General features: G+C 48.2%; 1 protein-coding gene across 2 annotated transcripts in view; it reads left to right on the forward strand.

Annotated features, from left to right (window-relative positions):
• Positions 1 to 22,937, forward strand: part of TAOK3 (TAO kinase 3) — a 46,016-nt gene that overhangs the window by 20,652 nt on the left and 2,427 nt on the right. For both annotated transcript variants that reach the window (XM_063173344.1, XM_063173345.1), the window contains 7 exons: positions 6,873 to 7,007; positions 15,506 to 15,742; positions 16,474 to 16,602; positions 17,314 to 17,517; positions 20,721 to 20,960; positions 22,018 to 22,230; positions 22,586 to 22,768. In XM_063173344.1, the coding sequence (XP_063029414.1) occupies positions 6,873 to 7,007; positions 15,506 to 15,742; positions 16,474 to 16,602; positions 17,314 to 17,517; positions 20,721 to 20,960; positions 22,018 to 22,230; positions 22,586 to 22,768 (1,341 nt within the window). The remainder of the gene's footprint in view (positions 1 to 6,872; positions 7,008 to 15,505; positions 15,743 to 16,473; positions 16,603 to 17,313; positions 17,518 to 20,720; positions 20,961 to 22,017; positions 22,231 to 22,585; positions 22,769 to 22,937) is intronic.

Raw genomic sequence — 22,937 nt, forward strand, 5'->3', positions numbered from 1 at the left:
TATGGTCTTACATATTTAAAGATACTGGCAGAGAAGTTGCAAAGGTTTTAGGGGTTTGCCTCTTTCCTAAAGACACTTGACAGCATCTTTAGAGAAGATTGTTTATTCAGAAAGGTGAAATTAAGGTGTTATGTACCAAATGCCAGCCCATGGAACTGTCCAGAATGAAGAGCAGCACCACTGATGGATGTTCTGGGTGGTTGTGATTGGAGTTCTTTCTTATTTTGTGTAGGCTTTCAAAACGTGTATTAACTTTAATTTCACATTAAGTAGCCATATTTACTTGTGCATTAAAATGGAAGTTTGAGGGACTGATTTACACAGAATTCATAGGTTATAATCACTGCTCAGAGTTGTTACATTTGATAAAAACAAAACATGAGCTGCTCCCACCAGACACAAATGGCATTTATGAAAGGAGTGGAGTTCCTGCTTGTTTTAAGACTAATATTATGTTTTATAATGGTTGTATGACACTTGTAAAGTATAAATACAGCATTTCTGATCCTGTAAATTCAGTTCTCCTAGACTTATGTGTAGGATGCACAAAGAGGACACCACATGCAAGTTTTAATCTGGTTTGAAAAAACCCAAAGTGTCTTGCACACTTGTAACTCAAGTATTATAAAAGAAATCCCCTCTAGATCACTTAACACAGGTGTTTTAGGGTAATTTTGGAGCAGAAAGCCCAGGTGTGCTCTGATGGTCTTCACAAAACAGTTAATGATTGGCTAAAACTGCTGATCCTTGGAGTAGATTCCTTCTCCACTGGAAAATGTTCCCTTCTGCTATATGTAATTCATTAAGCAGACTTGGACTGTATATATTCCAGGACATATTCCAGTCTGCAAATATATTGTTTTAATTTAGTATGCTATTTTTTTATTCTTTATTACTGTGGGGAATGCAATTTTAAATGGAAAACTGCTTCACATGTGAATTAATACATGTGAAGAGACTAAAATTGGAGCTGGACATGTCAGGGGGATTTATATCCACATGCATCCCACTTTATTTTCAAGGTAAAGTTCCTTGTTCTGCCAAGATTTCAGTTTGTCTTTGTGCTTTAATTAGTTGCATTTCTGGAAACTGGGATGAAGCTGACTTTTGGGTATCACTCTGGAGCCCCTCACAAGCACAGTGGGAAGAGCCTGGAGTTGAAGTTGAATTTAAGCTCTAATAATTTAATTAGCCTTTAAAGGCTAAAAAGAAAATACTGATGAACATAAGCAGCATTTTGTGGGTACAGGGTCACATATGAGGTGGTTTTGACATGGGTACATGGGTGAAGTCAAAAGTGTTGTATAAAATTGTGTTATTCCACAACTGTGCTGATGAACAACCTCCAGATTGTGGAAAGGGTCCAAGAAGGCAAAATGGCTTGGAGTGTTGATATTTTCTGTGGCTCAGAGCTCTGAAAAATCAGAGCCCTTCTGGTGTTTTGGGCCCAGAATGCCACATGCAGGTAAAACATGGGCAGGAGGAGTGTGTGGCGTGTGAGATTCTCAGTGCTCTCCTGGTGTGGAGAGCCAGGCTGGGCTGGCCTGCAGGAAACCAGGAGCTGCTGTCAGATAATTCTGTTTAATATTTGAGAATGATTTTGTCCTGGCAACGTGCCAGCCAAATGCCCCCCTTTGTTTGGATCATCCTTGGCTGGGAGCAGCCTCAGGCACCTGAGGAGCACCCCAGCATCTGTCCTGTGACCCACCCTGAGGCAGAGGCTTAGGGGAGAGGCTGATGGGGTGAAAGCACTGGTAAACAACTCATTCTCTTTCTTTTTTTTAACAGCTGCTAGTTGGCTGTAACTTCCAAAAATGTTTTGTGGTCACAGGGTAAGTGGAATGACGTGTTCTGATCTGGTTAATTGTCACTGGCTATGCTAGTTGATGGCAGCCAAGGTGCTTTGGGGTTTGCTGCACTTGGGACGAATCCTCTGTGGAAAACAACCACAGCACAGCAGAGCTCCATGGTTTTTAAACTTGTACTTAAAACAGAAGTGACTCACACCTGTTAAGCTGGAAGAAAAATCACCAAAATATTGAAAATAATAACAAGCCATAATTGAATCTGGAGCTTTTTGTGTTATTTAGTTTATAGCTGTGTCCTGAACTCATGGGAGGAAAAAAATGGCAATCAGTGAGCTACTGAGGCAGGGAGCCCATCCTTGGGATCAAACCTGCTCCCTCAGGAGGACACCTGAATCACCAGCATATTCTTTTCAGGAAATTCAGATGTCTGGCCTGGATGAGGAAGTTTTCCTTGCCCTTCTGCAGGTTGGTGAGCTCCTCCATGTACATCTCAGTGTGTCCAGTGTTAGAACTCTCTTCTGAATACATTAAATAACTCTGCTACTCCATGCAAGGGGCATCTTGCCTGTGGATACACATTGTCACATCCATCTCCCTACAGGAGTTTTCAGCTGCACAGGTTGAGAGCTGAAGAGTAAGTGACAGCTCTGATACAAACCCAGTTGTACCTGAGAGCCCCAAAAAATGGCAAAATGGGGCAGGGAGTAAAACTCCAAGTACACTGTGCTTCAAAGACACATAACCCAGATTTTATAATCAGATAAATATCAGTTAATTCATCTTAAAAATGAGGATAAAGATTTTTGGCTCCCAGAGTAAGAGAATAAAGTGAGTATAGGCATCAGCTGGTGCATCAGAGATGTTTTGTCACCTGTTTTGTTCAGCAGTGTGGGCACAGGTGGCTTCCCAGAAATATTATTTCATTGTCCTCAATGAATTTATTGTTATTTTATTTCTGCCAAACTATAATAATAAGGTGTTGTAATCTTTTAATCTAAACAAAAAAGCCAGTACAATATTGGTTTTTTTCAACTGCAGTGCTCAGCTGCTGCTGTTTCTTGCTTCAATCTTAAAATCATCAGTGCTTTCTGAAACTTGGCCAGTAAAATGTCAGGGAAAACTTGTGATTAAGATCTGGTTTATAACAGAAAGATGGAAAAAGGATCTTTGTAGTTGATCATCACAAATTCTCACCCAATGTCTGCAATAATAAAGTACATTTACAATAACTGCTGCAACTTGAGTGACTTCCAGATCCTGTAAATTAACCTGTGCACATCTCCTGTTGCTGCTCCAATTAATTTCAGCATTTGTGGGGAATTTTGTGCATGGAGAGAGCTTAAACCTCCCTGTTGATTATCAAGGCACTTAAAGCAGTGTATTAAGACAAATGGTGCCACATGGTTGTTTTCCTTGCTCTTTAAATTCCTAGAAAGCACAAAGGGGTTTGCTGCAATTCCATGGAAGTCCTTAGTGTGGCTTGGAAATTGCCTTTCCTGTTTGTGTAGGAGACTGGCAGCAGTTAATGACTCCTCCTGTTTTTCTGGAAGTTTTATTTGGTGTGCATGGCAAAAAACCCCATTGGGAAAGGGAATGTTGCTCCTGAGGAGAAGGTGGAGGTGTCCCAGCTTTGGCCTGGGCAGAATTTGGATGGTAAAGGCCTTTTTCCAGTGAGGAGAAGGATGAAAAGCCAGTGTGTGGTAGAACTGGGATGGGACTGGGAGCAAAATCCACTCTGTGTTGGATTTTGAGCTCATGGTTTGCCACAAACTCATTGTGAGGGCTCAGAAAGTTCACCAGGAGCAGCCATTCAGATCCAGCTGGGACCACCACTGGAAGCACCACCAGCTCCTCTCACATAATTCTGTTTAATATCTGAGAATGGTTTTGTCCAGGCAATGTCCCAGCCAAATCCCCCCTTTGTTTGGATCAACCTAAAGACTGTTTATGTGGATGATACAGTCAGAAGAACAAATTATTCCTTGAGTAGGAAGTTGAAGATTCTGTATTGTTGGCCCTGAACAAAAGGATTTTAATGAGTTGTGAGCTGAGCATCCTAAAGTTGCATCCTTAAGGTAAATATTGCAAAAAAACCCCACAGAAAACAGGTGGGAAATGAAATGTATATAGAAGATACATTACTAAAAATAAATACAAATACATTACTTAAAAACAAACCAGGGTTTGAAGTGCAGATTTGGGGTGAGAGGTACCCTGGCCCAAACTTGGTGAGTTTCTGGGATGCCTTCAGTCAGATTTTATTTATTGGGTGCCATGAGCTGAGGTACAGTTTTGTGTTTTAGTTTCCCACACATCTGAAGCTAAAAGTTGGAAACAAAATTTCTTTATCTGTGCCAACAGTTGCAACTGCAGTGTCTCTTATCAAGTTTTTGGGAGAAGAAGAATTTCATTTTAAAATAAAAGTATCAAAATTCCGTTTCTCTAGATTTGTAAGGAGATGTTTGTCTTTGCCATCAGTCACCTCATCTGAGAAAGGCTGATGGAGATGTGGCTGCTCATAGATTTATTTCTTTTACCAGCTGAGTTTTTTGTCCCCTTGAAATTGGTCCTTTGGCTTGCTCAGTTGCAAAGGAATTTTCCCATTCCTTGCCCAGCTGAGTTTGAAGTGCAGAATGTGGATAATTCACATTCCTAAAGGGCAATTTAATTCTGCTCTGAGCTTCTCATGTGCACTGAGGTAACCAGAGATCCCATAAAACAAGGCCAGGGTGACACTCTGCCCTCTAAAAATCCACCTCTTGGATAACAAAAAGTAAATCACAGATTCATTTTCCAGTAGAAAAAGCAATTACAACTTAAACTTGTTATTGTAGGTGATGTTTTGGAGCATTCTGGAAAGTCTGAATGCCCATTTAAAAAGTTGGGGTTTTTTTTTCAGTGATTTGCAGCTTCTCTGGATATTTGCCATGCCAACATAACGGAGAGGAGGAGGATGGTGCGGGGATTGGGGTATTGCTTAGCAGGCTCTGTGCACTCCCAGGTACTGCTGCAGGCTCTGTGTGTGACCAGGGGGGACATTTGTCCAGTCCCAGCTTCATTTCATGGCTGGAGCACAGCACTGGTGGCTCCTGTTGTTTCCTCAGTGGTTCAGGTGGGTGAGTTTGGGGCAGATCTTCACTACAGGGTTTGGGATCCCTCTGGTGAGGCTGAGTAAGCTGAGAGATGCTTTAAATGTTTAATCAGGATCTTCTGGGGATGGCTGTTCCAGAGCCTCACATGTGCCTGTCTCAGGAATGCGGGCAAGTCCAAGAGCTCTGCCCATCACACCAGCGTGCACAGGTTGGAAATCTGAGATCAGCCCAATTTCCAGTGATTTCTCTTCTGGTCTCACTGCCTTTACTGTCAGACAGTGCCACAAATGCCCAGTATAAGGATGTCCAATGTAAAATGAAACTGCAACTTTTGTGACTCTCCATATCTCTGTGGAGGACTGTCCTTTTTAGCTGTTTTGGCTCATTCTGTGTGCCTTGTGTGGGTGTGGACGAGCTGGTGCAGGCTTGGCTCTGTGCTGGCCTTGGGCACCGAGCAAAGGGAAAGATGAGCATGGACTGGGAATGCTCAAAAGGAAGGATAAGGAAAGGTTTTGGGGTAAAAACACTTTTAATCAATGTGGTGTTCAGCTCTTAATATCAGCATTTCTGCACCCAATTGGCTTTTGCTTGAACTCATTTCCAGAATCCTATTGAAAAGGGCTGAGTGTGTGTGGGTGAGAAGCAGCTGGAAATGGAGGCCAGCAGAGGGGAAAACCAGGTGTCTGTGGGGTGGGAAAGGAGCATGGGGATGACAGCAGTGTCCTGATGGAGACACCATTCCATGGATTCTCCAAGTGGGGCTCTCTCACCTTCCTGGTGTCTGCTGGGCCATGGCAGGGTGGCCAAGCTGCTCCTGCTCATGGAGGCAGCTCTTCCCTGCCAGGGCTTTCTAGGCAGTGGCAGCATTTATTTTGCACCTCAAAGAACTGGAAACTCGATTTAATTCAGGAAGAATCTCAGTCTTCCTGGGAGGATTTAGGAGCTGGAGGTTGAGGGTGGGAGTCATGACACTGGTGGGTGCCAGTGTGGCCGGGCAGGAGCGCGGTGTGCCGGGTGTCCAGAGGCTGCTCCATGCCCAGGGTGCAGCCTGCAGGTGTGCTGACTGTTGGCACTCACCATTCCCACTGGGACAGTCGTGGTGGTGTGGTTTTTTTGCTGGCATTTCTGAGGAGGGTTTCTCCTGGAGCTTTGTTCCACTCCCAAATTTGCCTGTGCCGTTTGGGAAGGGCACAGCCTCTCCTGGCAGAGCCTTGCCAGGGAGCTGAGGGGAAGCTGCACCGGGAACCATTCCTGCTAAAACCTGGGAGCTGTTGCTTTAAAAAGAAAAAAAAAAAAAAAAAAAAATCCTTTGTGGGCTGTGGAGAGAAAGTGCTAGAACTGTGCAGGATCATGACTGGAAAGCAGGATCCCTGAGTGGTCACGGAGGCTTTCCTGGTGCTCTCCAGCCTGCCGTGGATTTAGCCAGGATGCTCGTCCCCACCAGCAGATAGCAAACGAGGGACAAAGAAACCCTATCGAGGGCACGGCGCTGGGCAGAGGGAATGAGGCAGGATGTTGCTGTGGTGTTAAAAGGGAACAGGATCTCCGTGCCTAGACATGGGAATCACGTTTTCACCGGGATCGCTGGCTCGCAGTGCTTGAACCCGACCTTCCCGAGGACTCGGATCGCCCTGCTCCGCTTCCTGCTCCCGCCTCGCTTCTTTCTGGCACATATGTAATACTGGAGGTTTAAAAAAAAAAAAAAAAAAAAAAAAAGAAGGAGATTAAAAAAAAAAAAAAAAAAGGCAGCCCGATCCAGGGATTCAGAGGCATCCTGATCAGCTGACGCGCCGAGCCGAGCTGCAATGTGTTGCTTATTCATTTTGTACGGTGGGAGCTGCCGGGGCTAAGCAGAGAGCTGAACTATGCCTCTCCTACAGCCGCGCTTGTGCAGACAGAGGGGTGAGAGAGAGGCAGCCGCCGCGGGAAGAGCACAGCCGGACTTTCTCCTTGTTTTTATCCATTTCTGCAGGATCATGTATTTATAAGGGATGAGGTGGGCCACAGGGATCGCAGGCCTGAGGTGCGGCCTACCCAGTCAGTGCAGAATCAGGCCCTCCACTACCGGAACCGAGAGCGCTTTGCCACAATCAAATCAGCATCTTTGGTAAGAGCCCCCATCCCACCCCACCCCACCCCACCCCGCTCCCCAGCCCCTCGCTGCCATCCCTCCATGCTGTTGGTGCTGTTGGCATAGCAACTGGATATTGCACTGAAAGAGATTTTACCTCTATATGTGTGTGTGTGTGTGTGAGATGTAAATGTGAAATATGTTTAATTTCTCGGTGCATTTCCAGGGTGAGATAGCCCACCTTCCTGGGTGAAGTTAATATCATCTTCATTTCCCACCCCACCCCTCCATTTCCCACCTGTCCCTTTTGTTAATATATTTATCTGCATGTGCATAAAGAGTGTGTGAGGGGTGTGAGAGCTGCTGGAACGCCGTGGAGATGCAGATGCAGATGGGTTTGGGAACAATAAGATCGCTGCTGCCCGCCCTGAGCTGCTGCCTGGTGGTTTTTTGGTTTTTTTTTTAATTTCATTCATTCATTTATTTCAAGCAATGTACCGTGTCTGCATTTTGCAGCCTGATCCTTTGGAAGGATTGCTGGGCTGCGATAAGGGAGAGAGGGTTTACAGCGGGCTGTGGGCTTACAAAGGGGAGGGGGATGGGATGAATCCATCAAGATTTGTACTATTGCAAATGTGATTGCTGTGGATGCCTTTGTAGTAGGGAAAGGGGTGTGTGCCGGAAGAGTTAGTTGTGTGCCGCCTCCCCCTCCCCGCATCCACCGGGCTGGGAGCAGCATTTCCAGGGACAGCAGTGAAAAATGGCCCTTCACAGGGAAAACCAGTGTGCTGTTGGATATTTCAGCCCGCTGGTATTAGAGGTCAGATGGACGGGGAGCGTTGGAGAGTCCCCACGGTTTGGCCATGGCACTCGCTCAGTGCTATGACATCATCCCGGACCAACCCCGAAATGACACCAGCGAGCCCTCCCCTTCCCGCTCCTCCTGCCTCCACCATGGGGGTTCTCCTTCCAGACCACCATTTCTGCATCCCCAGAAGCGCTTCCCGCTCCTTCCTGCATGCTCAGGGCACGGGCTGTGCCTCTGTCTGTGTGTGTGTGTGACCACAGCTGAAGGTGCTGACTGGAGGCAAGCAGCAGTGCCAGCAGCACAAATTTTTCTGTGTGGTTGTTGCTGCTGCTGTTAAAATCTAAAACGATGCTGTGGCATTCAGGCTTCTGCCCAGATGCTTCCTGGGAGCATCTGAATCCCATTTTTTGCAGGTGTATTTCTGGGTGCCCACACCCTGAGTGCCCCCCAGGCTGGTGTCCCCTGCTCCCCCCAGTTTAAAGTGACCTAGAAATGTGTGTGTTAGAGGACTCCATGCAGCACACCTGACAGGGGCAGGATCCCTGCTCTCCTGGAGACCCTCTGCCCTGGGAATTTTTCCTTTTTGTGTGTCTGTGTGTGTTTTCACCCAGTGTGGTGCCAGCTCTTCTACTGCCTGCACTGAGCAGATAAAAGTGGGACCCAGTTAGGTTGGCTGGAGGGCAGAAATAATGAATGACTCATGTATCATACTCCAGACATACAATTTCATTGATAAATTGATATGTGTGATGAATATATTCATGTTCTTTTACTCCCTGTGCAAAGCTGCTGCACCTTGTGGCCTGCCTTGAGCAGCAGAGCCCAGAGCTCCTGTCCTCCCTGGAAATGTCACCCCTGGGCTGCTGGGGTGGCTTGAAGGGATTGCATGGCCGGGCCCCTTTGGGAGCCAATGGAAATATGGGCTGTGAGGGATTCCCTGAGCTCTGGGGAACACAGCTGATATCCCAAGGTCACTCCTAAATCCCATGGCAGCCTCCTGTGGGGCTGGGATTGTATCTGCCTTCATTCCTTACTCACTTGGGTTTGCTGATTCTCTCTACTTGAGTGACCAAGTGATGATAAAGATAAAATTAATTTTGGGTGGGGAAGATGGAAAGCTTTTTGGAGAGCTTCTCTTTTTTGGGTTTTCTGTGGAACATGCTCTGTTATCCCCATTATTCACACACATCCCCCCTTCCCAGTGGAGAGGGAAGATCCCAACACACCAACCTGGGCACTCCAGGAGGTGTTGTTGGTGTGTCCTTGCTTCTGAGGTTGTGTGGTGGGGCAGAACTGACCCTGAGTTTGCCACAGAAATATTTCATGGTGATGAGCTTTCCCTTTGATAATCTTCCATTCCCACCTCTTCATGTTCTGAAATTGAAATCTAGGGGGAAAAAATGAAAGTTTAAACCCATTGCACAGGATCTGGGTGCCAGTGCTTGTATTGGAGCACTTTTTATCACAGTGCCTAGATGATGTCTGTGGGGAGAGGTGCTGGATGCTCCTCTGGCCAAGGGAGAACTTCTTCTTGCTTCCCTGTCCAATATTTATGGGAAGGGCAAAGCCAGCCATGGAGCTAACACAGGGAGAAAGACCTGAACATGCCTGGAATTTGCAGTGCAAACCCAGAAATTCAGGCTTTATTCATCTCTCTGTGTTAATTTACTCTTTCAGTGGCAGCTGGAACAGATTTTTCTGTGTGAATGGGTGCCCAAGGTCCCACAGGGGTTGAAAACAAGCAAACCAGCAAGCTCTGATGGTTCCCTGCATGCTGGCTGCTTCCCATTGCTCAGCAGCTGGGAACATCTTCCTGCACAGAAAGGTTGTGCAGTTGGGAGCATTGGGTGGCCTGTATTGCAGAGAATCAAAAATGGGAGTTCTGGCCCCAAATTCAATTATATGGGGTGATATTGGGGTGTTAAAGCTTCCTTTCATGGGATTTGCTGAAATCCACCCCCAACACTGAGACCAGGGCAGTGTTTTTAGAAGAAAAGCACCAAGTCTGGGGCTGTTCACAGCTGTTCCTCCTGGTGCAGTCCAGGTTCTAGGGCACTCAAGTCCTTGCTCTTCTCCCCATAGACCAGGATATTGCAGATGGAGGTAAGACTGGCATTCCTAAAGGTAATCCCAAGTTCAGGTTGGATCTCTTTCCAAAACCAAGCTGAAGCAGTTCAGGGAGTGCAGAGGCCACAGAGGAGCTTGTGTTAGACAGCTGAGCACTCCAGGTGACCCAGTGGTTTGGAGAGTGATTGCCTTGCCCTGGCACTCTGCAAAGGCATCATGTGAATATGAGGGAAACTGAGGGGACAGATCTCCAGAGAAAACAGATACAGGCTGTGGATATCCCATTTTGAGTCTTGCAGTAGTGCTTTAATATTGCTCAGATTAAAGAAAATCATGAAAATCAGCAAATGTGAGTAAGAAAGATGAAGGAGCTTAACTTAGGTCATAATTCAATCAGCAATTTTAGTAGTCATTTTTTCCTGGACCACTTTTCTCTTTAATCAGTTTTGTGTGGTTACAGTAACCATCACTCACCTGGAGCAGTGGTGGAAAATACCCTGCATATTTCTGCTGTTGGAGTAAAAGTTGCCATCTGAAATGGAGACCAGGCACTTACATCTCCATATTATTTCTCAGATTATCAGTGATCCATAAATTAAAAGTTACAACCAGGAATCTCTTGAAGCTCAGCAAGCTGTTGTTTGAAAAGGAGGGCAGAGGTTCTGCATGTTGATGAGGCTACACCTCTCAATGTTTTCAAGGGAAAGCTTTTTTTGAATCTCTTCAGAGATGCATTGATCTGCACTTGTGGGTGTCTTTCAAGCTTGACCCCTTAGCTCCCCCCTTCCTCCTGCATCTCCTCAACAGCTGCTTTTGCAGTTTTCAAAGACAATGATCAAGTAGTTAAAACTTCATGAAATCCCAGAGTGGGGTGGGTTTGCAAGGATCTTAAAGCCCATCTCATTCCACCCCTGCTTGAGCAGGGACACCTTCCACCATCCCAGGCTGCTCCAAGCCCTGTCCAGCCTGGCCTTGGGCATTTCCAGGAATCCAGGGGCAGCCCCAGCTGCTCTGGGCACCCTGTGCCACCCTCACAGGGAAGGATTCCTCCCTCACGTCTGTGACATCTCATTCCACAGAAGGATCAGGCAGTGAGGACTCTATCTAAGGCCTTGGTGTTCTCTTTGAAATCCAAATGCCAGCCGAAGAATGATGTGATCTCTTGTGGGCCTGCAGAACCAAGTGTCTGTGTCCATGGGAGCAGCATTCCCTGGATGTGGCCAGGAAAATGGCACCCTCACATGGAGCTGTTCCCTCTTCTGCTGGAGCTTTGGTGTTCTATTCCAGAGGGTTGAGTTTCTCCCAATGGACTCATTGGCTGCTTCCTTTGTAGACCTTCCCTCTAAAATTTTGGACTTGTTCTTTCTCATCTCCTCTGCTGTGAGAAGCAGCTGGCAGTGTTGTGCTCAGAGCTCTGCTTCCTCCAGCACAGAGGAGCTTGGAGTTTCAGTTATCTAGAGGTGAAAACTCCTGTCTTTTAGGAGAGGTTCAGTATCTTGGATAAACAGTGTAGAAAAGGGAACTCTAAACAGCTGCTGGTTTGGAGGAGAAGTTGTGAGCTCAACTTCCTTACGTAAAGCTAAAATCTTGGAGGGGTGAAAGAAAGTTTGGATTTTATGGCAAATGAACTGCCTGTGGGAGTAAGTTGGAAAAGACATCACTGTTCTCAGTTCTGTGTATGCCAAAGATGCAGAGAGATAAAAAACTGAGAAAATGTCATACCTTAATGAAAGCTGTTCTGGTTTATTCAGGTTTTTGGTTCTCCTGATTGATTGTTGTGTGCTGCAGGATGGGCTCCAGGAAACTGCAGCTCTCTGGTGTGAAGGATCCTGACATTTCCTGGTTATATGGAGAACAAATTTTGTAGTTGCCACCTTTTGCCTCATGATAATCTGAGGGGTTTTTCGTGGGCTTCTCCCTGAGGGGCAGCTCCAATCTCTGCCTGCTGTGACCTGGGACAGGACCCAGGGAATGGCTGGAGCTGTGTCTGAAGGGGCTGAGGTTGGATATCAGGAAAGGTTCTTCTCCCAGAGGGTGCTGGGAATGGGCACAGCCCCAAGGCTGCCAGAGCTCCGGGGGCACCTGGATAATGCTCCCAGGAGTGCCCAGGGTGGGATTGTTGGGGTGTCTGTGCAGGGCCAGGGCTTGGACTCCATGATCCTTGTGGGGCCCTCCCCACTCAGGATATTACAAATGGTGCATGGAGTTCCAAGAGTCTTTGTCTAAGAACACCAGAAAGCTGATTAATGGAACATCCCCAAATTTTCTTGTTAAAATGGTTGCTGGAGGTGTTCATTCATTAGGAGTTTAATCTTTAAAACGGTAATCCTGGATTCATTCATAGTCTGAAGGACTTCTCTGGCACTGACCTGGGCATATTCAGTCACTAATGTTCATTTCCTCCACATTCTGCCACCCCTGAGATCACCATGTGCAGACTTTGTCTTTGAAGACTGTCCTGAGGAGCGTTGGGCTTGACTGGAGATTGTGGTGATAAATGAAGTCTTTATCATGAGTTTGCTGAACAGAGACACTAAATCCATGAGATGTCCACCAAGTCTGCTGCTCTCCTCTCCCATCTTTAGGATGAGACACTGCTTTTGTTTTCTTCTGACTTTTTAATGTCTCATCTTCTGTTGTGACTGGAAGGCTTTATCAGCTAGGCTTGTAATTAGCAATTGCATCCTATTGTTAGGGATAAATATCCTAGATTTCATGGGAAATCTTTCCAAGATGGAATTCTTGTCACGATAAAGCTGAGCAAAATTGGAAATGGGGTGCAGAGGAGCAGGGAAAAAAAACAAGGATAAAAGTTAATGAGTTTTGCTGTAAATAAAACAAGTGCACATTCTACATCTCATTAGAGATCTGACCAAAGGAGACTGGCAGAGTTGCTGGAGGATCCTTAGATCCATTTTTTCTTAGGCTCTTGCTGTTTGCTTTGTTCTGCCAAGGTCTGGGAACGGAGTGTGCCGTGCAGAACATCCCATTGCTCACAAAAGGGCTGGGCCCCAAAAATAGCACATCCAGGAAGATCTGGTACAGCTGGTGGCTCCCAGATCTCCATTTCTCTTCAAGTGCCTGACCAAGGCTGTTCTCTCAGCTGGATGTCACTGAACATGGCAGTGGCGTGTGTGGAGTGTTGGTGGGCTGCCTGTCTCACCTGGCATATGTCCTTATCATTAACTTGGATTCTCAGAGACATTTTCCTTACCTGGAAGCTTCTGGCAGAGATCTTATTCTTGCTGAACTTGACTGAAATGTGCAAGTTCCTGTGAGCTCTTCCCAACTTCTTCCAGGTGTAGCTGTCCTTGGTACTCTTGGAAAAACCAAAAGCTTTTTGAGCTGTAGCAGAGCACAGGGCTCACAGAGTGTTTGTGTTTCTGTGGTCATTCCTTCAGTCCACATGCTCCTGGTGGCTGCCTTGGATCTGGTTGTGTCTCAGGCGTGTACAGGTTGCTCTGTTGCACCAGGGGCTGAGGTATATTTAATGTAGCCTGCTCCAAAATGATATTCTGAATTTCTTGTAGGAAGGAAGTGGTTTGCCCATCACCTCCTGGTGGGTGCTCAGCCTCCCTGATCACCCTGAGTGTGACAGGGCTGTGCTCAGGCTGGTTCTTTGGTTCCTCTGCAATCCTTGGGAGGCTCTTCCTGAGTTCCTCTTCACCCTCCTCCCAAGTCTTGGGGTCATTTGAACTGAGACAGGTGGCACTTGCTGCCTGCCTTGGGTGACCACATTCAGGGTGTTCATCTCTTGATTTGGAGCTCTGACTTGGCTTCCTGTCACCTCCCGGCCCTGGAGCCAGCAAGTGCACTGGGATGGCAGCTCCCTAAAGCAGCTGCTCTTCTCTTGAGCCTGAGCTTTCCCAGCTCTGTAGGTGTGTCCCATCCTGCATCTAAACTCCAAAAATCTCCACAGAACTGCCTTCAAATGACAGCAGCGCCATGCAGGGGCCAGTTTTGGGGTTGCTGTGGAGGAATCCATCAGGAAGGCTGCACGAGGGACTCCTGGTTCACAAAGCTTCACTGATCACCTTCAAAGGCCTGAGCTCTTCACACTTAAGTGGCAAAGCAAAGGTCCCCTTGCACAGAATCAGGGCCTTCAGTCCACACATGTACCAAGCTTTTGGTTCTCAGATTGTATAAATGATCAGATCTTCATAAGTTCCTGAGACTGTCTTTAAAAAAATAAAAATTAGTCTTGGACACTTTTCTTCTTTTGAAATGGAAGCATCACCATTTGCATTTTCTTCTTAACATTTTTGGCACAGCCTGTTGGTGTTTTTTTTTCTTCCTTTCACATGGATACACTTGGGCATGGAAATGAATGTGGAATTTGTGAGTTTGTTTCAGCTGAGCAGGGTTTAAAATCTGCTTAGACCATCTGATCAATCTTGTTAAGAGCACACAGTTCCAGAACAGCATTCCCTTGTTAGAAAACTTTCAATTCTGGGAAGGAATGAGCTCAGTCTGCCATCATCTTGAATTTTAAGGGGAAGTTTTGAAGGAGGCTCCTCATAGCAGAAAATAGATGTTGAGGGATTGAATTGGCATGGGGGTGACTTGAGGAGGAAGGAAAGAATGGGGGGGTTCTGGCTGCTTCTTGGGAATCCATGGATCTGAATAAGGTGAATAAGTTGAATCTGAATAAGGATCTTAGTCATGCATCTGTATAAAGTATCTGAGGAATGTTGTCCATTAGCCACCTTTGTTTCCAGATCTCCTTCAGCATGTCCTGGAGTGATAATGATGCCTCAGGTTTTAGTTTTTATATTTTTCAGATTCTGTTCTGCTTTAGTGTCAAAGTCTGGCTTCATATTAGGGTATAGTGAGTTCTCTTCACAGAACAGGGAAACAAAACAATTCCTTCTGTAGCTGGGGACCAAGGGCAGCAGACCCAGATCTCAGACCCAAGAGCATATACAATGGGGACTGAAGAGAGAAAACCAGAAGGATTGGACTTCATGGGCTAAAGCTATAATTGGACAATTAACTCAAATATGCAAATGGACCAGAATATATAAAAGTGAGGGATCTCCTGAGCAATCATCCATTGTGTGGCCATTTTGGGTTGTGCTGCCCAAGGTGGATCTGTTGAGGCCTCTTAATAAATCCCTACTTTATTCTTTAGCTCCATCTAGTCTCTATTCTTTAGCTCCATCTAGTCTCTATAACTCCATCTAGTCTCTGTTCTTTAGCTCCATCTAGTCTCTGTTCTTTAGCTCCATCTAGTCTCTATAACTCCATTTAGTCTCTATTCTTTAACTCCATCTAGTCTCTATTCTTTAGCTCCATCTAGTCTCTATAACTCCATCTAGTCTCTATTCTTTAGCTCCATCTAGTCTCTATAACTCCATCTAGTCTCTATTCTTTAGCTCCATCTAGTCTCTGCTCTGAAGGCAGCCTTCAGAGGGCATCAATAAGTAACCACTCCCTTCCTTTATTTGTAATATGGCATTTCCAGCTTAATTTTCAGACATAAAAGTCTCAGGAAAAGATGGGGGCTAAAAGTTAGGCCAGAGAAACCCCGTGGCTTTGTGAAACCAAACAGCAGCACCTCCAAAACCCACGGATCGCTGAGAGCAGAGCGGGGCCTGGCTCCAGTGAGCTGGTGTGGGAAGCAAGGCCATGGAGCAGTGGGTGCCCTGTTTTCCCCCAGGTTACAAGACAGATCCATGAGCATGAGCAGGAGAACGAGCTGCGGGAACAGATGTCAGGATATAAGCGGATGCGGCGCCAGCACCAGAAGCAGCTGATCGCCCTGGAGAACAAGTTGAAGGCCGAGATGGACGAGCACCGCCTCAAGCTGCAGAAGGAGGTGGAGACACACGCCAACAACTCGTCCATTGAGCTGGAGAAGCTGGCCAAGAAGCAAGTGGCTGTGATGGAGAAGGAGGTGAGTGCTGGGAGGGTGTGAGGGACAGGAGAACCCAGGTTTGCTGCTCAAACCTGTGGTCTGAGGTGCAGAATGAGAGGACAAAGTGTTAAACTGCCCCAAGGGAAATTTAAGTTGGATGTTAGGAAAAAGTTTTTTACACAAAGTACTGGAATGGTCTGCCTGGGGAGGTGGTGGAGTCACTATCCCTGGATGTGCTTAGAAGATGATTGGATGTGGCACTGGGTGCCGTGGTTTAATTGAGATGTTAGGGCTGGGTGGAACTCAATCATCTCAAAGGTCTCTTCCAGCCTGGTGATTCTGTGACCTTGTGCTCTCTCAAGCAGCCTCACGTCACCTTCCTGGCTGATGGGCGCTCTGTTGGCATCCACCAGTGCCCCAGCTGCATAAAAGGGGCTGTGGGGACCTTGGTGGGAGCTTTGCCTCAGCTGAGGGCGTGACAAAGCTGTCACTCAGTCTAAAAACTAGCATGTTCATCCACCTAATAAACTGGTGTCGTTGTGCTTTCTGGGGTGGCGTTGGTGGAGAAGTGAGAAGCACAAGGAAGCCCTCAGACTTATTGTGAGCATTCTGTGTGTGAGCTGAGCGCTCATGGCTTTGTCTAGCACAGCCACCAAAATGACTGACCAAAAATCAAAAACCACAACAATAATTTGTGCTGGGTTCTGCACCTGCTCACTCACCTTTTTTTCTTTTTTTATTGTTTTTTTTCCTCTCTCTGTACATTGCAGGCAAAGGCAGCTGCAGCAGATGAAAAGAGATTCCAGCAACAGATTTTGGCTCAGCAAAAGAAAGACCTGGCGACCTTTTTAGAAAGTCAGAAGAAACAATACAAGCTTTGCAAGGAAAAGATTAAAGAGGCGAGAAACTCTCATTTTCAGGGCTGAAGGGGTGTGGGATGAACACGAGCCACTCTTTTGTTTTGATAAACCTGGGCCAGCCCAGGGGTTTAAGGGATACTGTCAGGCTTGGAAGCAAATTTTGGATTCTCAGCAAGTAAATCTTTAGGAGCTGGGAGCATCTGGCAGCATTTCCAGAACAATTTGTGAGGGTGGCTACAGGTGTTTCACAATTTGCTGTAGAGCAGAATCTTTGAAACCAAGGGTGATGAGGGAAAATGGGACTTCACAGAGAGTTCTTCTTCCCCTTTCTTTCTCCTCATCTGTTTTTTTTCTTTCAAGTAATCAGAGCAGCCATTCAATGTCCCCAGACTAAAAGCCCTGTGATCAGTTACATAAATTAGGAAGAGAAATAACTTCTAATGTACCAAAATGCATTATTTAAGTAGTGTCTTCACCATATTGCAAAAATAATTAACTGTTAAGGTAAGGGTGAGAAAATTATTATCAAGGAGCTCTGTGGCCATTTTCCCTCCTACTCTTGGTGTGGGTCCTGGTACAGCTGTAGGGGCAGCAGGGCTGAGCATGGCCAGGTGATAGTTTCTGGTTCTGTTGGTTTGTGGTGGGGTTTTGGTGTCCTTTCATGGCCTGAGTGGCAGAGGAGGAGCCAGCAAGGAGCCCCATGTCCTGTGTCACTGCGGTGCTGAGACAAGCCTTGTTTTGACCCTGCAGGAAATGAATGAGGACCACAGCACACCCAAGAAAGAGAAGCAAGAAAGGATATCCAAACACAAAGAGAACCTGCAGCACACACAGGCTGAAGAGGAGGCCCAGCTTCTCAGCCAGCAGAGACTCTACTACGACAAAAACTGCCGATCCTTCAAGAGAAAAACGATGATCAAGAGGCACGAGATGGAGCAGCAGAACATTCGGGAAGTATGGCACTCCTCACTTCTCTCACAGCCTGCTTTAACTGCTTTAGCTTCATGTCTTGGCTGGTTAGGTCTTCATGCTTCTAGTTGCTAAGTAGAATTGAGAAAAATGTAGCAAAATATGTTTTGGGAAATGGTTTTCCCTGCAGCTGTGGCTGCTTTATCAGTTGAGGGATGGCAGCGTTGACTGCAGCCAGAAACACCCTGTGGCCTCTTCCTCTGATGTCTCATCCCAGCTCCTGAGTGTTGGGTTTGGGGGTCCTGCCCCAGTTTGGGGTGTGGGGAGAGCTGTGGGATGGGGATATGGGCTGTCAAGGAGCAGCTTTTCACACCCTGCTTCCCCTCATTGGTTTTTGCCCCTTGCCTCAAGGCTGCCTGTGGTCACACACCACTTTGGAGAAAGAGCTTCCGCATGGAGATGCTCCTGTGGCCATCACTGTAGTATCTGAGTTCTTCGTGGATGTTATTTTTGGATAAAGACTGTCAGATGAGAGGGTGTTTTAGTGAAAACTGAGTGAGGAGTGGTCAAAAATTTCCAATTGTGTTTGGCCTGCTATCCTCAGGCTTTCCAGTACCATTTGTACTTGTTCAGAGCTTTGCTACCCTTGAGTCCAGATGTGCCTGGGGCTGCTCAGCTGCTTTGCTGAGATCCAGATATCTCAACCCAGGCACCCTCAAAACTACTGATTCCAGAAATTCAGATTTGAGCACCCTTGTCCCAGCATGTCTGCTCTGTGGCAGGGATGAGAACAGAGTTCAGTGACCTGGCGTGGCATTTAACAGGAACACACCTCTGACCTCCTGCATTTAAGCTCCCAGGAGAGAGCTAATTTTCAGAATTATCTGAGTTTTTATTCCCTGAAAATTACATCCCTACTAGTTCAAATGTGCCAGTACTAACTACTTGGATCACCTGAAGTAAATAACACTTTCCAAATGTGTTTTCCATATTTTAAGTAACCACAGATGTTGTTTCTGTGCAAATGGGAAAGTGTTTGAAGGAAGTGGAGTGACTGTGTGTGTTTATGCTGTGTGAACTGAAATCAGGTTGGAACAGGCTTGGGAGAGGCTGGCTGAGCTATCCTGGGATGAAGGCACATGTGCCACAGCTCCCTGCCTGGTCAGTGCCCCACCTGCCTTTGGGAAGTCATTTTGGCACGCCACTACCTGTAAATTTTAATTTTGCCTATCAGGGGTCGAGTTTTGCTTAAATGTGAACACATGCTACACCCTTAGAGGGCAGAAGGAAACAAACCCTGGTCCTGTTTCCTTGCCCACCCTCTCAGCTCAAACCTGTCCCAGGTGTAGCAGCCGCAGGGACTGAAGTTTGCAGGTGCTGCTGTTGAGAGTTACAGCAGGATTACCAAACGTGCAACAGAACAATTGCATTTTTTTGCTTCTCCTGTAGAAACCCATTAGGCTGAGGCAGCCCTGGGCTGGGCACGGGTGGGGTGGGGCAGCCCTGGTGTGCCTGGCTGAGGCTGAAACCTGAGCCGGGATCGGGGGAGCACAGCAGCATCCATGAGGGTGCAGCTGGAGTCAGCTCTGTGCTGCTCAGGGCAGGGCTGGCACCTTGAGGCACAAATGACACAAATGTGTTCAATAATCGGGCAGGGAACTGGTGCCTTCCCCTTCCTGGGCTTGTGGCTTGGGGGTGGTTATCCCAGACTGTGCAGGAGCTCTTGGTGAGCACTGCAAAACCGGTCTTGTTTTAAAAATGAGCTGCGCCTTGTGCCAAATCCCACCCGGGCAATTCACCTTCTCACCTGAGGTGGTGTCAGAGCCACTGGCCTCTGCCTTGGCCACTCCAGTGCAGGTGATGGAGGGAGGAGCTCCTTCCCAGTACCCACCAGACAAGGGCCCCAGTTCCATCACCCTGAGCAGCCTGGGATGAGTTCAGTGAAAGCTGCTGCGAGTTCCTGCAGGCACCCAGGGCTTGTGTGGGGTCCTGGTGCCACCTGCTGGGGACTCGCGGGGCCATCCCAGAGCAGGGGATGGATGGATGGATGGATGGATGGATGGATGGATGGATGGATGGATGGATGGATGGATGGATGGATGGTCACTCAGTGGTCACTCCTAGCATGGATGGACGGATGGATGGATGGTCACTCAGTGGGCTCTCCTAGCATGGATGGATGGATGGATGGATGGTCACTCAGTGGTGACTCCTAGCATGGATGGATGGATGGTCACTCAGTGGTGACTCCTAGCATGGATGGACGGATGGATGGATGGTCACTCAGTGGGCTCTCCTAGCATGGATGGATGGAGGGTCACTCAGTGGTCTCTCCTAGCATGGATAGACAGATGGATGGATGGTGACTCAGTGGTCTCTCCAGCATGGATGGATGGTCACTCAGTGGTCTCTCCAGCATGGATGGATGGTCACACAGTGGTCACTCCTAGCATGGATGGATGGATGGATGGATGGTCACTCAGTGGTCTCTCCTAGCATGGATAGACAGATGGATAGATGGTCACTCAGTGGTCACTCCTAGCATGGATGGATGGATGGATGGATGGATGGATGGACAGATGGATGGTCACTCAGTGGTCTCTCCTAGCACGGATGGATGGATGGTCACTCAGTGGTCTCTCCTAGCATGGATGGATGGATGGTCACACAGTGGTCACTCCTAGCATGGATGGATGGATGGATGGATGGATGGTCACTCAGTGGTCTCTCCTAGCATGGATGGATGGATGGATGGATGGTCACTCAGTGGTCACTCCTAGCATGGATGGATGGTCACTCAGTGGTCTCTCCTAGCACGGATGGATGGATGGATGGATGGTCACTCAGTGGTCTCTCCTAGCATGGATGGATGGATGGTCACTCAGTGGTCTCTCCTAGCATGGATAGACAGATGGATGGATGGTCACTCAGTGGTCTCTCCTAGCATGGATGGATGGATGGTCACTCAGTGGTCACTCCTAGCATGGATGGATGGATGGTCACTTAGTGGTCTCTACTAGCATGGATGGATGGATGGTCACTCAGTGGTCACTCCTAGCATGGATGGATGGATGGATGGATGGTCACTCAGTGGTCTCTCCTAGCACGGATGGATGGATGGTCACTCAGTGGTCTCTCCTAGCATCCCCATGGCGCTGCCGGGTTTGTGTTTCCCTGTGACACACCTGCAGCTGGCAGCGCCGTGGGCAGGAGCTGCAGCAGGGCTCTGTGTGTGTGTGTGTGTGCAGGAGCTGAACAAGAAGCGGACGCAGAAGGAGATGGAGCACGCCATGCTGATCCGGCACGACGAGTCCACGCGGGAGCTGGAGTACCGGCAGCTGCACACGCTGCAGAAGCTGCGCATGGACCTGATCCGCCTGCAGCACCAGACTGAGCTCGAGAACCAGCTGGAGTACAACAAGCGGCGCGAGCGGGAGCTGCACAGGAAGCACTTCATGGAGCTCCGGCAGCAACCAAAGAACCTGAAGGTGCTGCCGGCTGTCCCTGCTCCTCCTCCAGCCTCTGTCCTGTGCTGTGGGACCGCTGCTCTCCGCTCCCTGTGCTCTGCCTTGCATCCCCTCCCTTGGCACAGAGCAGCTCTGCATAAGGGAGGTTGTGGGCTGGGATAGCCCAGGGCTCACAGAGGGTCTTTATAGTGCTGTGCTAATTGAGGCTGTTGTAAAATAGTCCAGTCCTAAGCAAAGTGTTAGAGAATTTGTTTCTGACAAGCTGTGTTGTTCAGACACTCGCTGGTGTCAGCTTAGAATGATGAGGAGAGGGGGTTTGTGGTTATTTCAGAGTCCAGAGAGAACACAGAGCACTCTGGTGTGTGCTGAGCTCTGTGCACACCCCAATGTGCTTACAGACCTCTGAGCTGCTCTCTGGTAGAGGCATGTTCCTCCTCCCAGTGTCACATAATATCCTGAGTAGGAAGGGCCCCACAGGGCTCATGGAGTCCAAATTCCAATCCTGGACAGACACCCCACCAATCTCACCCTGTGCATCCCTGAGAGCATTTTCCAAATGCCCCTGGAGCTCTGGCAGCCTCAGGGCTGTGCCCATTCCCTGGGGAGCCTGGGCAGTGCCCAGCACCCTCTGGGGAAAGAGCCTTTCCCTGATAGCCAGCCTCAGCCTCCCTTACACAGCTCCAGCTGTTCCCTGGGGTCACTGGTCATCAGAGAGAAGCACACTGCTGTCACTCTGTCACACCCTTGCTAGTTCCCAGGTCTGCAGCCTCCACATAGTGCAAGGTTGAGGTGAGAAGGACATGGAAGGGGAATGATGCTGTGAGAAAGCAGATTTGGGAGGCAGGTGATGGGCTGGGTGATCTGCGGAAGTGGAAGTGCCCTGGGCTGAGGAGGGCTGAGGGGATGCAGTTCCTGGCCAGGCTGCAGCAGGGTCTGAGCTGCTGCTGCTGCTGGTTAATCCCTGTGGGAAGCATGCACAGGGGAGCTGTGGTTCCCACCACCCCACCCATGTAGACATACCACAGCTTCTCCATTCCCAAAGCCCTTCGTGCTCTTCACAACGTTCCTTCCTTGGCAGGCTATGGAAATGCAGATCAAAAAGCAGTTCCAGGACACATGCAAAGTGCAAACTAAGCAGTACAAAGCACTGAAGAATCACCAGCTGGAAGTAACTCCAAAGAGTGAGCACAAGACAATTCTGAAGAGCCTGAAGGACGAGCAGACACGGAAGCTCGCCATCCTGGCCGAGCAGTACGAGCAGAGCATCAATGAGATGATGGCCTCGCAGGCGGTACGTGCAGGGGGCTCTGGGGCCTGGCAGCACCCTGGGGGGACTGCTCCAGCCCCTGAATTGGCAAAACTCTTTAAACAACACATCAGCTGGCACTTTCCCTCTTGGAATGAGTGTCCTGTGGAACACATGTCCTTCCCCTGCTCCCCTGGCATGCTGGGGATTAGGATTGGATCTTCAGAGGCTCTGCCTCAGTGTGAGCAGAGCAGCTGCTGCTCATGAAGCCTTTTCTGCTTTCTCCCTCTGCCACCAACACCAGTGGCTTTGGGAAGAAAGAGTGGTGTGTGACTTGTGTGGGAGCAGAGGGATTCCCAGCAGGGTTTGTTTGAGCCTTGTTTTGCCCGTGCTCTCACAGCTCCGGCTGGACGAGGCCCAGGAAGCAGAATGCCAAGCCCTGAGACTGCAACTTCAGCAGGAGATGGAGCTGCTCAACGCCTACCAGAGCAAAATAAAGATGCAGACAGAAGCACAGCATGAAAGGGAACTCCAGAAGCTGGAGCAACGGGTGTCGCTGCGCAGGGCACACCTGGAACAGAAGGTACCTCCACAGGGGATTTTGGGAGAAGGGAAGGGTGGATCTGTGCTGGGGGCTGCTGGCTGTGCTTGTTGATTTTGGGGACATGGGCAGGGTGGAGTTGCTGACTGTGCTCCTTGCAGAGGGGATTTTGGGGACCTGGGGCAGGGTAGATCTGTGCTGGGGGCTGCTG

Source organism: Melospiza melodia, chromosome 20 (assembly GCF_035770615.1).
Source record: "Melospiza melodia melodia isolate bMelMel2 chromosome 20, bMelMel2.pri, whole genome shotgun sequence".
NCBI classification, from domain to species: Eukaryota; Metazoa; Chordata; class Aves; order Passeriformes; family Passerellidae; genus Melospiza; species Melospiza melodia.